We start from the raw sequence: 18,518 nt of genomic DNA on the forward strand, positions 1-18,518 counted from the left end.
TCATTACAGTTACAGAGACAGAATATAACAATGTGGTTTAGAATATCCTATGTGTGGCTCAAGCCTTTACTCAAACACAAGCACTGACTATCCTCATTACAATGTCCGTCCCCATTTCTCCCAATAAAACAACACAGTGACCAACACAGAGAGACGTTCTCCAACAGTAAATTCACACAGACTGGTCAGACCCCTTCCCTAGCAAGCATTGGGACAGACTCTGGCTGGAGGGACATTACCCCAAAACAATGGGTTTCTGCAATGGCACCACATTGAAGGACAACTCTCTGTTCAGGGATGCTGACATATTGAGTTATCAAGGAGTCTTATCTTCTATGTTTTACAGCTAACAAAAATACAATTTGATAAACAAGAGGGGGGCTTGTTTGTCTTGTTTTAAACTCTTTAAGTCAATGAAAGCTCTAGTAACTCTAGTATTAGTTTGCTCAGGATTTCCAGAGACTGCTCCTCCACCCTGGTGTAGCTGAAAATGAACAGCCTGCAAGGTGAAGACTGCTGTACCAGTGCATTGTCTCTTTCCTTCTCATTGTGTGCTATTGCTTTGCATGCAGCAGTTCTCATTTCCTGCCATTAGATGGCAGTGTCTCCAACAGAATGGCAGCACTGTAACAGTATAAAGATCTGACACATGTGCATTACTGAGCTTCACAGGAACAGTGAGATCAGTCTGCTGTTCTGCCTGCAAAACACAGTCACACTTCACCACCTCAGCAGCTTCACATGACACAGAGAAGTCAAGAAGCATTTAGGGTTTATTGGAAACAGTTTACGGCTGGATATTGTTCAAAATACAACGAACAAAAAACCCAACCATCTCCCCCTCTCTTTTGCTCTATTTTCTTTCTCCAAAATATGAACATAATGTTTGTGTTTAAAATGCCACTGATCAACACTGTTCCAAGGTTGTGGATTTCCCCAGCCCCTCTATCATAGTCGAGGGATTCCAGTGTGCAGTGTTTCTGAGAGGCAGCAATATAAACAAGCTGCTTTAAATAATGCAGAGAAACGTATGCAAATGTCCAGGGCTTCACTTCCTATTTAACTCTGCTGCAGTGCAGAAAGGAGCAGGAGGAGAGGTAGCCTGTCTGCTGGTTACAACACTTTCTTCTTTCAATTACCACAATACTGCAGTACAATGGGATTTTTAACAGCTCTCTGTATAATAATGACAGCTCTATCAAGTAAGTATCTGACATTTGTGGAAATTAGCCTAGATTGATTCTGTATATTACTTGATGTTTTAGCAGTAGTTACTGTACGTTGTTTGCTTTTTTCCTCAAGGTGTCCGGTCTGATGTAGTGTTGACTGAGTCTGGACCAGCAGTTAAAAAGCCTGGAGAGTCCCATAAACTGTACTGTAAAGGCTCTGGATTCACATTCAGCAGCTACAGCATGGGCTGGGTTCGGCAAGCTCCTGGAAAGGGTCTGGAATGGGTGGGCTACAGCAGTTCTGGTAGTAGTACAAGCTATGCCCCGTCTGTCCAGGGAAGATTCACCATCTCCAGAGACAATTCCAACAGCATGGTGGATTTACAAATGAACAGCCTGAAGACTGAAGACACTGCCGTGTATTACTGTGCTCGAGACCCACAGTGAGGAAGTGCAATGCAGGACTCATACAAAAACTCTTACATTAGATACATGTGCATAGAAAGAGGAAGTGTGACTGGTAACTGGTATTCTGGTCTCTACATGAACTTCATAAAGTGTATCAAACTTTATTAAATGTGTTCAAAAGAATGAACATAAAGCGAGCCCCTGATATTATTGAGTCGGGTCACAGAACTGAGGCCTGTGTGTCTCAGTCACAATGCTGGCATTAAGTTCAGGATCAGCTCCATTACTGTGTGTCTCAGTCACAATGCTGGTATTGAGTTCAGAATCAGCTCCATTACTGTGTGTCTCAGTCACAATGCTGGCATTAAGTTCAGGATCAGCTCCATTACTGTGTGTCTCAGTCACAATGCTGGTATTGAGTTCAGGATCAGCTCCATTACTGTGTGTCTCAGTCACAATTATTATTATTATTATTATTATTATTTATTTCTTAGCAGACACCCTTATCCAGGACGACTTACAACCGCAAGCAAATACATTCAAGTGTTACAATACAAGTAATACAATAAGAGCAAGAAATACAATAATTTTTGTTCAAGTGTGACAAACCACAATTCAATAATACAGCAGATAATAGTGATAGTTACATCAGGATATGATTAAATAGTGATAGTTACATCAGGATATGATTAAGTACAAAATACTACAGGTTAAACACTTGGCAGATTACAATATTCTGAAGTACAGGATTAAATGCAGTAAAATAGGGGGCAGATAAGAGCAAAATAAAGCACATATAAATGAAGGGTGATAGTGTCCCAGGATACAACAGAGGAGTTCTACAGGTGCTGTTTGAAGAGGTGAGTCTTAAGGAGGCGCCGGAATGTGGTCAGGGACTGGGCAGTGCTGGTATTGAGTTCAGGATCAGCTCCATTACTGTGTGTCTCAGTCACAATGCTGGTATTGAGTTCAGGATCAGCTCCATTACTGTGTGTCTCAGTCACAATGCTGGTATTGAGTTCAGGATCAGCTCCATTACTGTGTGTCTCAGTCACAATGCTTGTATTGAGTTCAGGATCAGCTCCATTACTGTGTGTCTCAGTCACAATGCTGGTATTGAGTTCAGGATCTGCTCCATTACTTGTGGAAGGATTGGCTCACTTTTTCAGTTCCAGGGTACATGTTATTCTGTAGTAATCACTGAGGAACTAGAAGGAAAGCACACTTAGTGTAATGCTGAAACAATGCCCTTCTAATTCCATTAATTCCACTGCAGTTTGTCACGAAATCCGCGGGTTCAGATTTCTTTACTTACTCTTTCCATATAGCTCAGCTCTTATCTCAAGGGAGACGTTAGGAGGACAGAGATGTTATTACTCCTAGTGGGGTATTGTTCCTGCACTGGACCCGCAATATATCCAGATGACTAATATAGCACCCAAGAAATTGACAGACTCATGTATTTAAAGTTTTTTACGAATCGGAGTATGATTAGTACTCGTTCGGTTTATTAACGGTTAAATATTGGATAGAGTAGCTACAGGCTACTTCATATCCCCAGCTGACAGACACACTGGGCAGTCCAGTGTCTTAACAGATATCAATGTTAACACTTCAATACATATATATATATATATATATATATATATATATATATATATATATATATATATATATATATATATATATATATATATATGTATTCAAGGCCGACAAGCAGGCCAAGAACACGTCACTTAAAGTACCCAATGGTCTATTTCAGCACATTCAACAAAATACTCTCTTATTTCTAAAACATAGCGTGAGTCCCTTATAGCAATACATGCAATACATGTGAGATAAAATAATAATTGATTAATGCTTACTCTTTAATATAAATCGCAAAAGGATATGACTGACTTCACCAGGCAAATGAAACTGAGTTGATCAGCTTAATTGTGTTTTGGTTTGCAGAAGATGGACCACCTTACCCTGTCTGGGATGAGTGTGGTATTCCATTGTAATTTCTGTGGAGTTTTATAGGTTTTTCATCCCATTGGAATACATGGGACGCCTCAATTAAATCCAATCATTAATCAGGTGAGACAGTTCTTATCCATTCTACAAATAATAGTTTTCAAAAGATCCGGACTAACTTTTCAGAATTAATAGGTGTCATGTACTCAAATAAATTCAAACCAACTCTATGATCTCATTCCTTGTTTTTCTTCGAGCCCCTCCTTTATCTGAAAAGTTAAATTAACCAAAGTTCCCAGGATCTTGGTTTATAATATAATATAAAAATACTACTGTTATATGTGCATGCAAAACACTATTTTTATATATGTTATATATGAGAGATGTTCTTAATATGTGACATCATCTTTTTGATTATATTTTGCTAAATTAAAAGTATGTGTTTCTTTTAACCTCATGTTGTTTCATCATTTTGTTAATGAGTCAGTTTTAATTCCATATACCATTGTCTAACAGAGTATTTGACAAAAGATTGTCTCATGCATTATTTAAGTCAATTAGTTTCACTAAGTTTAAGTGGTAATAGTTTTCATTAGAATTATTTATCCCTTAAAAATTGTACTAACCAGGCTCTGACCTGTACCTGACTTCTGAATGTGCTATTGCAAGCAGTTTTCCACAGTCTCTTGCTTTTTCCAAAGCCAGAATCTGTGTAAACACTTTTTAGATTTATGACCTATAAATGTCTGTTAAGTCATAATTTTTGCATATTATTTCAAGATATATTCTTATCTGTGCTAAACCACTAATTCCATAAACCTTAAGTTCCAAATCTATAAGACTTGCAGCTTTGCTGAAGTGGAACCCAAGGACATTCTTTCTTTTTAGATAAGGAGAGAGGCACCGTTTTCACTGCAGCAGTTTCAGAGAACCACATTATAAGGATTCCATCTACAATCATTAGACAATAGTATAGTGGATTAATAACAAGGTACATTATAGTATATCATTACAAACTTAACACAAAAACATAACACAACACCTTTTAAATTCTATAATTCAATGGATATCATAATGTCTAGAGGCCTTGTTGTTCAATATAAGGAAAAATAATCTACCACTTTCCAATTTAATTAAATCGAATACTGCTCCAGCTTTTAATCTTCTTATCAATACAGTTAAATCATGAACAAGCAATAATACTTGTCAGTTTTAAATAATATGTTTTCTTATTATAACAAATACTTAAAACATATTATTAATCTTATGAAATCAAATAATTATTTTTAGTTTCAAATATCATGCTGTCTAAAAAAGGGGTTAATCATTTATTAATTTATAATACCTTCGTGTCTAATTACTATTCTTTAACTATTATGAACTATAAACAGTATCAATTAGCACTGAACCTGTTTCATTATAAGATAATCTTTCAATTAATTTACTTCAGTTTAACAGTTGCTCCTAGAATTTATAATATCACTTTATTTCTTTGGTGATTCCCTTTAAGATTTAAATCCAAATACAGTCCAGTATAACTGCATTTGACTCTTATATTTTTTTATAATGACTGAACTAGGCTTGACCCTGTTCTTTGTTCATACAAAATCCAGCCGAGACAGGTTTTTTCTTAAGACTTTGGCTGTTTAAGGATTAATGTTAATTAATGTGTAAAGAATCTCTGTCTTATCTTGTTTTTAAGAAACATAAATTTGTAGATTAACGTTCACTTTTTAGCTGGAATGGTACTTTTTATCAAGTGTCATGCTTTCTGAAGGTAAGATATACAAGCGGTAAATTGTTCATTGTCTAAAACATGTGTAGACTGACCTATTTCATGGAACAAGAGAGCCACCTACTGGCGGTGCAAGGATACTCTCTCTTTATCCCTCCTTCCAAAAAACCTCTAATTCTTCATTTTTATATTAAAGTTCATTCCATATTTGAAATTGCCTAGTACATGTCCAGCATATCCACATGTTCCCAGCAGGATTCAACTTCTGTACCAGGTTTCGCTCTAGTTGTTTCCACAAGAAGTCCCTTGATCCAATGTTTCTCCATCACAGGTGTGGATTTCCATGGTCTGATTTCATTCCCATAAGATACTTGGACACGTTTAGCTGTACATATTATTTCTATATATTTCCTTTTGTTCACACAGGGTCAGTTTGCAAGGTATGCCCTCCATCCAGAATACTAAAGGAGGTCAAAATTCACTGTTATTCATATTTTTAGGCACTCAGTTGTTGCCTTGCCATACATCATCAGTTGGCAGACTTAACATAACTGAATCTGAATCAGTTGATGAACCGTGCACTGTAGCTTACTGAGATCCTCCATGCAATGGAGTCCAATGTTTCACTACACGGAATAACTAGTTCAGCATCACCTGCGACACGTTACCACATGCCTATGTTGTCACTTCAGTGTAATGTGTGCCCTGTAAGTGAAAGTCTCTCTGCAGTCCAGTCTATAAGCATTGTTCTAAACAGCTGTGCACATCCCTGGAGGAGGTTCATGCAGACTCACAGGGCTTCATTCTCCAGTGATCACACTGCACTGACACAGGGATTATCAGCATCACCACAATCTAATAATCATTTCAGCTTTTAGAAATGGAGCTCTTCAGCACATGCTTCTCATCTGCACTCCGATCACTTCTTCTAATGATTGTATTAGGAATGACTTCCTCAGCATTGCACAAGAGCACAGGGCATTTAAAACCATGTCCTTCTCACAGATGTCCAGTTGGAAGAGTCTGAACCAGCAGGTAAAAAGTGTGGGAGCCCACCAGTCTGAATCTGCCCATTCATGTCAATGTGGAATTCATCACATCTTTTGTGTCAGTATATACATAAAGGCATCATTAAAGTAATAGAGAGTGAATATATCACTGTGATTTCGAATAACCAACGATTGACTGAAGAGATGAATCCCCTCATCTGCTCCACATCAAGCAGGACAAGAAAACTTTGAACAAGGAGTGAGAGAATGAATAAAGGGTTCCAAATCAAACATCTGTCCTGTTTGAATGTTTATTCAGTTTATTTTTCTTGAGCTCATAGTAAAACCTAATGGCAAATGGTGCGAGGCTCTTGATAGTTTACTAAGTGTGATTTACAGCACCTCCACACTCTGCAGTTCTCATCTTCTGACAGTAGATGGCAGTGTCTTCAACAGAATGGCAGCACTGTAAAAGAACAAAGTCCAATGTGAAAACACTGCAGGCTGTGTATTACTGAGCTCCAGAGTAACAGCGAGAGCAGCCTGCTGTGCTTCCCTGCAAAACAGATTCACACTCCCCATACCTAATCAGCTCACTGCAGCATGGATGTGTGGAAGACTGCATGTGTGCAGCATGGATTTATGCACGGAATATCTGCTTTGAACGCATTTCTCCAGATCTCTTACATGCAGGATCAAGGAGATGGGATTAAAACAGTTTACTTGTGAATTCTAAAAAGAAATATTTAAACAAGCTTCTTTCCTAAATCAATAAGGGGTGTATATTTAAAGCACGATGCCTGTGCCAGTTACCCTTTAAACAATGATCTGTGTGAATCAATCAGGGCCCAGTCGTTTGCTAATAATCTATAGTAATGGGCTGATTGTTCTATTAGTGCTCAATACACAGTCTAGGCGGAGTCTAAACTGACACATGGGACTGAATTAAAGATGAGACAATTCCACCTTGAAATACTCAAGGTCCTGATTATAAATGACACATGATCAATGGCAAAAGAGATGACTTGAGTTGATGAGAGTAATAAGATTTGTTTGACACATTTCCCCAGCCTCTCTGTCATAATTGAGGGATTCCAGTGTGCAGTGTTTCTGGGAGTCAGCAATATAAACAAGCTGCTTTAAATAATGCAGAGAAACGTATGCAAATGTCCAGGGCTTCACTTCCTATTTAACTCTGCAGCAGTGCAGACAGGAGCAGGAGGAGAGGTAGCCTGTCTGCTGGTTACAACACTTTCTTCTTTCAATAACCACAATACTGCAGTACAATGGGGATTTTAACAGCTCTCTGTATAATAATGACAGCTCTATCAAGTAAGTATCTGACACTTGTGGAAATTAGCCTGCATTGATTCTGTATATTACTTGATGTTTTAGCAGTAGTTACTGTACGTTGTTTGCTTTTTTCCTCAAGGTGTCCGGTCTGATGTAGTGTTGACTGAGTCCGGACCAGCAGATAAAAAGCCTGGAGAGTCCCATAAACTGTCCTGTAAAGCCTCTGGATTCACATTTACAGACTACAGCATGGGCTGGGTTCGACAAGCTCCTGGAAAGAATCTGGAATGGGTGGCCAGTATTTATAGCAGCAGTTTTGTTGGTAGTACATACTATGCCTCGTCTGTCCAGGGAAGATTCGCCGTCTCCAGAGCCAATTCCAACAGCATGCTGTATTTACAAATGAACAGCCTGAAGACTGAAGACACTGCCGTATATTACTGTGCTCGAGACCCACAGTGAGGAAGTGCAATGCAGGACTCGTACAAAAACTATTACATTAGATACATCTGCATAGAAAGAGGAAGTTTGACTGGTAACTGGTATTAAATGTGTTCAAAGGAATGAACATAAAGAGAGCCCCTGATATTATTGAGTCGGGTCACAGAACTGAGGCCTGTGTGTCTCAGTCACAATGCTGGTATTGAGTTCAGGATCAGCTCCATTACTGTGTGTCTCAGTCACAATGCTGGCATTCACAATGCTGGTATTCACTGCAGTCCAGTCTATAAGCATTGTTCTAAACAGCTGTCCACATCCCTGGAGGAGGTTCATGCAGACTCACAGGGCTTCATTCTCCAGTGATCACACTGCACTGAGGAGGTTTATACAGACTCACAGGGCTTCATTCTCCAGTGATCACACTGCACTGAGGAGGTTCATGCAGACTCACAGGGCTTCATTCTCCAGTGATCACACTGCACTGAGGAGGTTCATGCAGACTCACAGGGCTTCATTCTCCAGTGATCACACTGCACTGACACAGGGATTATCAGCATCACCACAATCTAATAATCATTTCAGCTTTTAGAAATGGAGCTCTTCAGCGCATGCTTCTCATCTGCACTGCGATCACTTCTTCTAATGATTGTATTAGGAATGACATCCTCAGCATTGCACAAGAGCACAGGGCATTTAAAACCATGTCCTTCTCACAGATGTCCTGTTGGAAGAGTCTGAACCAGCAGGTAAAAAGTGTGGGAGCCCACCAGTTTGAATCTGCCCATTCATGTCAATGTGGAATTCATCACATCTGCTGTGTCAGTAAATACATAACGGCATCATTAAAGTAACACAGAGTGAAGATATCACTGTGATTTCAAATAGCCAACGATTGACTGAAGAGATGAATCCCCTCATGTGCTCCACATCAAGCAAGACAAGAAAACTTTAAATAAGGAGTGAGAGAATGAATAAAGGGTTCCAAATCAAACATCTGTCCTGTTTCAATGTTTATTCAGTTTATTTTTCTTGAGCTCATGGTAAAACCTATTGGCAAATGGTACAAGGCTTTTGATAGTTTACTAAGTGTGATTTACAGCACCAGACACTGCAGTTCTCATCTCCTGACAGTAGATGGCAGTGTCTCCTTCAGAATGGCAGCACTGTAACAGAACAAAGTTCAATGTGAAAACACTGCAGGCTGTGTATTACTGAGCTCCAGAGTAACAGTGAGGGCAGCCTGCTGTGCTTCCCTGCAAAACAGATTCACACTCCCCCACCTAATCAGCTCACTGCAGCATGGATGTGTGGAAGACTGCATGTGTGCAGCATGGATTTATGCACGGAATATCTGCTTTGAACGCATTTCTCCAGATCTCTAACATGCAGGATCAAGGAGATGGGATTAAAGCAGTTTACTTGTGAATTCTCAATAGAAATATTTAAACAAGCTTCTTTCCAAAATCAATAAGGGGTGTATATTAAAAGCATGATGCCTGTGCCAGTTACCCTGTAAACAATGATCTGTGTGAATCAATCCGGGCCCAGGTGTTTGCTAATAATCTATAGTAATGGGCTGATTGTTCTATTAGTGCTCAATACACAGTCGAGTTAGCCTGTCTGCTGGTTACAACACTTTCTTCTTTCAATAAGCACAATACTGCAGTACAATGGGGATTTTAACAGCTCTCTGTATAATAATGACAGCTCTATCAAGTAAGTATCTGACACTTGTGGAAATTAGCCTGCATTGATTCTGTATATTACTTGATGTTTTAGCAGAAGTTACTGTACGTTGTTTGCTTTTTTCCTCAAGGTGTCTGATGTAGTGTTGACTGAGTCCGGACCAGCAGTTAAAAAGCCTGGAGAGACCCATAAACTGTCCTGTAAAGCCTCTGGATTCACATTCAGCAGCTACAGCATGGGCTGGGTTCGACAAGCTCCTGGAAAGGGTCTGGAATGGGTGGGCTACATTTACAGCTCTGGTAATAGTACATACTATGCCTCGTCTGTTCAGGGAAGATTCACCATCTCCAGAGACAATTCCAACAGCATGCTGTATTTATAAATGGACAGCCTGAAGACTGAAGACACTGCCGTGTATTACTGTGCTCAAGACTCACAGTAAGAGAAGTGAAGCCTGAGCCCTTACAAAAACCCACTAGTCTGAATCCACTCATTCATGTCAATGAGGAATTCATCCCATGTGCATGTGTTGTTTCAGTTAACACACAACAGTGTCACTATAGCTACAGAGAGTGAACATAACACTGAGATTTAGACACAAGATTAAAGTTTCAGAGACAGAATATAAGAATGTGATTTAGAATATCCTAGGTTTGACTCAAGCCTTTACTGAAACATAAGCACTGAATATCCTCACAGAGATAGCCACGTTCTCCAACAGTAAATTCACACAGACAGGTAAGCCCCCTTCACGAGTAAGTACTGGGAAACACTCGGGCAGGGACATTTTGCTATGATGGGTTTCTGCACTGGCATCACATTGATAGACAATTCCCTCCTTTATAATAAGCATGTCCAGGCAGTCCTCTTGTTCTTTACATTTAAGGATTTTCTTCCTTCTGAATAACAATCCTCACCTCTCTTTCCCAGTAAACAAAGAGACACAAACCCCAAAAATCAATGTGTTTCAATCTCTTCTATCTGGCATGTTTTACTTGGACCTGCAGTATTAATGGGCCCTATTCACAAACCTTTAACTTGTGAATTATATTATTTGTTTGGGTGACTTACATATAGTTAAATATTAATAAAACTGGTTTTGTCCCTCAAAAGCCTAGAATATATCATGAAAACCAAACTGTTTAAATTTATTAGAACAGACTTTTCAGTATTGAAGTAAATATTAATCAATAAAGCCCATTGTTACAAGATGTTGTGTTTTGATTCATTGAATGAACTGAGAGTTTAGTTTTTTATACTGTATGGAAAATCACATGCAAAGCAAGTGGCAACTCCTCTCTCCTTAAATACCAGAATCCAGCTCACACTGTTAGTTTGAGGAGAGACTGAAGCATCTGATACAGCAGAAGCCAAGCCTTCAAACAATGCGTTTCCTGAGAGATTTACTGCTGCTCTGTGTGGGTTTGCAATGCAAGCATCGCTGCTCCTCATGAAGTCATGTTAATGATTATTATCACTCCTCTATTCATTCCTATTAAAAGCCTTGTCTCTTCATTGTTTCCAGAAGCACACTGGGAGGTTGTATTGACCCAGTCCGGGGCAGAGCTGAGGAAGCCTGGAGAAGCTCTCCAGTTGAAATGTGAAGTCAGTGGGTTTACTTTGAGCAGCACATGGATGGGTTGGATCCACCAGGCTCCTGGGCTAGGACTGGAATGGCTCATGCAGTATTACAGCTCTGTAAATTACTACTATAACTCGGCTATTATAGGGAGATTAAACATCTACTTGCAAATGAACAGCCTGAAGACTGAAGACCCCGCCGTGTATTAATGTGCAAACATGACCTTTGCTGGCAGTAGGTTGCTAAAGGCCACCATCTACTCTAGAATCTGTCCTTCATGAGATTCTCAAGATTCTCAGCCTTAGTGGAGAGGCATTCCAATTCATTGCAACCAAAAATACATAACTAAGTCTTCTTTAATTCGTGTTTTACAAAGCATGGCAAAACTGCAAAGATACTGTGCAAAGATACTGCAGTAAACCTTGACAAGGGGCTTAGCTGGAATAAAACCCTAACACTGGGCAATTCAAATGTAATTCAAACCTGATAGTATCAGCTCTGTGTTTAGATCTACTTCGTTCTTTACTTAGACTTAATTGTCAGGTACTGTACTACTCAGCTTCACAGGATCTCCAAGAGAGGCAGTGCAAGTCACTTTAAGGTATATTGTATTACAAAAGATTTGCATCACCTAGAATTTTAGGATTGAGACCAAAAAAAAAAAAGAAAAACGTGTGTGTGTGTTTAACATCATGTAACAAAAATAAACTACAAAATTATATTGCAAACATCTAGCAGAAACCACAATAGTAGTACAGTATTTCATTTCACATTTTTCAAGTTTTGTCAGTTTTTCATTAAGTACAAGAAAACAATCAAAGCGGTGTGTAATTCAATATGTTAACGTAACATTATTCAGCAGGTTTCTTTCGACTTTATTACGCAAAATTAGTTAATTCTATAGGGAGATGCAAAACGCTTAGCCACAGCTGTGTATGAGATTGTAGCGACTTTTTGAAGATGTCGCTCAGTCCTAAACTGACCACTAGAGGTCACTGCTGTGTCGTAGCAGACTTTTATCAAACCAGTTAATACATGAAATCCCAGCGCCACTGGCTTGTTCTGAAACTCAATGTCCTGCTCACTGGTTTCTCCCATTTCCAGATGTGGAGTAGTGGTTAGGGTTCTGGGCTCTGGACTCTTGACCGGAGTGTCGTGGGTTCAATCCCAGGTGGGGGACACTGCTGCTGTACCCTTGAGCAAGGTACTTTACCTAGATTGCTCCAGTAAAAACCCAACTGTATAAATGGGTAATTGTATGTAAAAATAATGTGATATCTTGGAACAACTGTAAGTCGCCCTGAATAAGGGCGTCTGCTAAGAAATAAATAGTGTGCACATTTATTACAACACCGCATTGCTTCTGGAGTTTTGATTTGTTGTGCATATGAAATCAAACCACTGCAACTGAAAATCTTGGACATTAAAAAAAAATAAAAGATAGATTAATGATTTAGAGAAAAGGAACACATAGCCACAAATGGTAAATGCATGAGACTTTTTAGAATGAGTGCCTGCTGTTTCTATATCACTGACTACTGACAGAAAATTGAAATTCTCACACCCAGAGGTTTTCATGCAGGTAGATATATAAAGGATTTAATTGACAAATCTTGAGGCGTTAGAATACATTTGCACACTATTTATTATCAAGCTTCCATCCAGCTGTGACCCCTACTATGCAAACCCACTATGCAAATCCACTGTGTACAGCTCGCATCCTATTTAAACACAGCTTGTTGTCTGGCAGTTAAAAAAAAAACACACTGGGGAGAAATCACTTGTGCCGTTTTGTCTGTGATACTTCAACGCTGCACTCGCACTGAGCCTAAAACAGTACATACAAATATCACAAATGACTCACGTTTATCTCCTTGTTTCCAAACGGCATCTGCTGCTGTGTTGACTCGTTCCGATTCCACACACACAACAACAAAACTAAACCATTTTCATGCTGCCCTTGTACGCACGTTTCGCTACTCAGCTCTGCACACACAGCTCAACATTTGTAACTCTGAACTTGACACTTTGACCTCTCCCCTTACTGTAGTAGCCTGGCCTCTTTTTAGCTCTGAGCATTCCCGCCACAGTTAAAAGTGACCACTCTCATTCTGAGTCTGTGCAGTCCATTTCTTAAAGACGTATTCCACTAAAATCATACTCATACTATTTTTAAACCAAATACACATTTAAGTGAGTACTGCTTTTACTTCCAAATACTTCAAGACATTATTTTAGTAACAAAAAGCAATATACCTCACAATATATATCCCTCCTAAAGTTCAACTTCCACTGCCTCAAAGTAGCAGGAGGATGACAACGGGTTCTCAAGACGAAGGTTCAACCATGGCAGGTTCAATTTGGCCAAAGTGGAAGGGGGACTCACCAACCCGCCTGGCCAGCGTGGTGAGTTATGGCCAACATCGGCCCATCTTGCTCGTTTGGTTGTTAGTAGCTTATTGATCCCAGAATCTCATCAAGCAGCTTCTTGAAGGATCCCAGGGTGTCAGCTTCAACAACATTACTGGAGAGTTGGTTCCAGACCCTCAACATTTTCTGTCTAAAGAAGTGCCTCCTATTTTCTCTTCTGAATGCCCCTTTATCTAATCTCCATTTGTGACCCCTGGTCCTTGTTTCTTTTTTCAGGTCAAAAAAGTCCCCTGGGTCGACATTGTCTATACCTTTTAGGATTTTGAATGCTTGAATCAGATCACTGCGTAGTCTTCTTTGTTCAAGACTGAACAGATTCAATTCTTTTAACCTGTCTGCATACAAGCCTTTTAAACCAAAGCTAATTCTGGTCGCTCTTCTTTGCATTCTTTCTAGAGCAGCAATATCCTTTTTGTAACCAGAACTGAACACAATATTCTAGATGAGGTCTTACTAATGCATTGTAAATTTTTAACATTACTTCCCTTGATTTAAATTCAACAGTCCTCACAATATATCCGAGCATCTTGTTGGCCTTTTTTATAGCTTCCCCACATTGTCTAGATAAAGACATTTCTGAGTCAACATAAACTCCTTGGTCTTTTTCATAGATTCCTTCTTCAATTTCAGTATCTCCCACATGATATTATAATGCACATTTTTGTTGCCTGCGTGCAGTACCTTACACTTTTCTCTATTACATGTCATTTGCCATGTGTCTGCCCAGTTCTGAATGCTGTCTAGATCATTTCGAATGACCTTTGCTGCTGCAACAGTGTTTACCACTCCTCCTATTTTTGTGCCGTCACTTCAAGCACAGTACAACCAAGTACAACCAAGAAACTACTGGAACTGATGCCTTTCACTGTGTATCTCATTTAACAAACATGGAATATTTTGAATAATCTAGAGGCAGCCCAAATCTGCAGGAAAAAGTGCAAAAAACTGCAGACATTTTCAGTAGATATTTGTGGAGTGTCCTGTGGAGAATCTTATGTGTTTAGTGTTTGTATTAATAAAGGCTTATAAAATGTAAATAAATTAATATCAAACAATGCATGGGTTACTCCCAACTTAATCCATCAAGCATTTTTGTCAGTAAAATATTTAGAAACTGCCAAACTAAAACATCACATCACATGAGACTTCTTATTGAGTCACATTTTCAAAGCCTAAACTCCAGGCTTTAATTAACTCAGACTTTTTGAAGGCGACAAAAACATCTTAATTTAACAAAACTAGAAGCGACCAACTAAGTTATATGTCACTTGATTATAATAATGATGATGACGATGTAGCTGCAGAATATGGCGAATAGGGTTGAAGACTGCGAATTCTGCGATTTCCGAGGAATTCCGTTATCCGGAGGCTTGGAATGCCTCTACTTATGGGTCAAACGTGGGTCAAGAGTGTCTGAGTTGCTTTTGGGCAGTTATGGAAAGTTCTACATTGTTGCTGTTATTATTAAAAGCACCTTTCTTATCAAATGTATCCAAATGTGTGCATTAGATAAAGCCAGGAAACAGTTCTGTGATATACAACAGAGCACAGCTCAGATGTTTCCTTTCTAACCCTGCAGAGACTGTATCATATGGACCAACTTCCACAGCAATGACAGCGATCAATCAGAGTACTGGAGGCCAACTTGATTAAGGGTCTGAATATAGTGACATGCAAAAGATAAATAAGAGGTGCATCACCCCAAACTAAGTGTCTTCACAGTGTAGATTCTTGCATACACATAAACACACACACACACACACACTCAGAAGCACACACACACTGACACACACACACACAAACACAGAAGCACACACACACACACAAACACAGAAGCACACACACACTGACACACACACACACACACACACACACACATTTCATATTTAAAATCATAATGTGTATCACATTTATATATATATACTGTATATATATGCATATATATAGTGTAGAATTATCAAGTCTTCACTCTAGCTGATAGCTTTAGAGTAATTTGCTTATTTAGTTTTTTGTTAATACAAAACATTATGTTTATCTTTTCAATGGTCTGGTGTATCTCCTATGCTGTGAAGGTAGATTGTTTAGAGCTATTTACATAATGGTTCTAGTTCCCCCGAAACACACCTTACTCACTTTATATAAACTTAGATACAGTAAACAACACTAACAGTTTGCTAGAGTTCAACTTTCCTTTGATTAAGAATAGAGTTGGTGTACTCTTACTACATTAAATACGTTTAGCATATTTGTTAAAATAGTTCCAATAAATATCCACAGTGTAGAATTAGCTTGCCTTCACTAACATTGGCTTAGAGGGTTTTTTTTAAATACAAAGTTAACCCTATATGTCGTCAATAATACAATACCACGGTCAGAAATGTTAGCGAGACTAAAAGAGAATGCAATTTTATTTGGAAAACGGTTTTTTTTATAAGAGCAGCAAAGGAACACAATAAAATAGACACACATGTTGGTGGTCGTGGTTTTACAAGTGCAATATGTGTGCTCCACCTTCTACGTGTGTATCAGGGCTCAATCAGCCTTCCTTGTATGCACAACCATTAGCCCTCCACTCCCTTTTTAACCGCTAGCCATGCTGCTGTGCCGATGGAGCGAGCACTAGCAGGAAGGTTCAGTCATTTCCACAAGCACAGGCAGAACTCCGTCTCCGTCTCTGTACAGCACAATGGGGCTTTCATCCGCTCTGCTTCTATTGGTGGCTACTGTTTCGTGTAGGTACTGTAATTTTAGCATCTATGTTTTTATTACTATTTTAAAATTATTATTATTATTAGAAGTAGTAGTAGTAGTAGTATTTATTTATTTGTAATATGGGTTTATTATAGATATTTTATTACATTATTATGTCGTATTATTTATGATTAATATAATTATATATTATATTTTTTATGTTAATGACATTTATTATCTTTATTATCCTTCCCAGGTGTCCGCTATTGTACTGACCCAGTCCGGCACGGGAGATTCTCATGACTTGAAATGTGTAGTCAGTGGGTTCACTCTTAGTGACTATGGTATGAACTGGGTTCGACAGGCTCCGGGCAAAGGACTGGACGTGATAGTTTACTATTACTCCTCTACAAGCAATAGCTATGCCTCTGCCATCCAAGGAAGATTCACCGCCTCAAAGGACAGCTCCAATTTCTACTTACACATGACAAGCCTGAAAGCTGAAGACACCGCCGTTTATTACTGTGCTCGGAGACACAATGAGAAGAACTCATGCTGAACCAACACACAAACTATGACAGCAGGACCCCTTACACAGCATTAGCATGTTTCACATCACATACCGATGCAGGATAAAGGAAACTGTATCAAGACAGCCACGGGTACAAAAACACTTCATATAATTTGAATACGGCAGCTTTTGAATACTGAAAAGAATACTTCTTGAAAAAATGGGCATACTAGTATTTAAGTTTCAAATATATCAACAGTAATCCCGTAAAACTATTATTATTATTATTATTATTATTATTATTATTATTATTATTATTATTATTATTATTATTATTATTATTATTATTATTATTATTCTTACAAACCCACACACTTTTTGCTCTTACTTCTAACCTGACTGATTGACTACAGTTCTGCACTCAGTCCTCGTCTCCCTTCTTCTGGGCTTCTTGCAGCTTATGTTGTATAGCCACCAACCTAACAGCTGGATGCATTTAACAAATAACCAGTTTATTGATTGGCCAATCTGTCCGCCAATCAGAGCTTCTGGTTTCCAGCTATATTTCCACAAGGATGGAACTGAAGGACTCGGGAAGCTACTTTTAATGCGCGGTTCGGGTGTTTTAATCCTTTCAAATACCATAAATTTCAAGCTATATTTACAAACACAATAGTCAAAGAATATGTAAATAAATAGCGAATACATATTACACCGCGTGGTTCCTCAATACAAATTTACCTGAACATTAAAGCAGGTTTTCACAAATAAGCATAATTTATTGCCATTCATTTGCAGATACATAAACGTGGGTAATGATTCCACTTTTATTTAATCGTTAAAACAGTCGGCACTTTTATGGGGGTCAGTTTAATTGGGATCTCTTTAACTTGATAAGTCAATCTGCAGTTTTTGTACGGGTTTGTATCACCGTGACAACCTGGAGTGGGGTGGACACTGTGATTCAGACCTTTACAAAAACCTATTTGCACAGAGCAGAATGGTGTAACTCAGCGCACGGTTTATTAAATAGAGAGATCTCTGTACTGCTTTGTGTTTTACTTAGTGTCAGTAAATCAAGCACAATTCTGTTTTAGCAAACACGCGAATTCCGATGTACTGCATGTCAAATCCCCTCATAATCATTCATTTATCCAACATGAATTCATCAGGAAGAAATGAGAACAGCGTGGGCTGATGTTTACTTCCAATGCATCTGATACAAAGATAAGTTCATTCGTATTCCTGAGACTTTTATATATAAGAAACATAAGAATCGCAAGAACATTTATGAATGATAGAAAGGCAGTCAGACCACCTAAGCTTGGCTGGCCCCTATTATTATTATTATTATTATTATTATTATTATTATTATTATTATTATTATTATTATTATTATTATTATTATTATTTATTTCTTAGCAGATGCCCTTATCCAGGGCGACTTAGAATTCTTACAAGATATCACATTATTTTTACATACAATTACCCATTTATACAGTTGGGTTTTTACTGGAGCAATCTAGGTAAAGTACCTTGCTCAAGGGTACAGCAACAATGTCCCCCACCTGGGATTGAACCCACGACCCTCTGGTCAAGAGTCCAGAGCCCTAACCACTACTCCACA

The 18,518-nt window shown here is 38.6% G+C and overlaps 1 gene segment (V, D, J or C); it reads left to right on the forward strand.

The window, feature by feature from the left end:
• Positions 1 to 13,572: 13,572 nt before the first annotated feature.
• On the forward strand, positions 13,573 to 16,939 carry LOC131709658 (immunoglobulin heavy variable 3-33-like). The segment is given in 2 exon segments: positions 13,573 to 13,665; positions 16,637 to 16,939. Coding segments are annotated over 2 exon segments (396 nt in total).
• The last annotated feature ends 1,579 nt before the right edge of the window (positions 16,940 to 18,518 follow it).

The sequence above is a fragment of the Acipenser ruthenus genome, chromosome 44 (assembly GCF_902713425.1).
Source record: "Acipenser ruthenus chromosome 44, fAciRut3.2 maternal haplotype, whole genome shotgun sequence".
Taxonomy (NCBI): Eukaryota; Metazoa; Chordata; class Actinopteri; order Acipenseriformes; family Acipenseridae; genus Acipenser; species Acipenser ruthenus.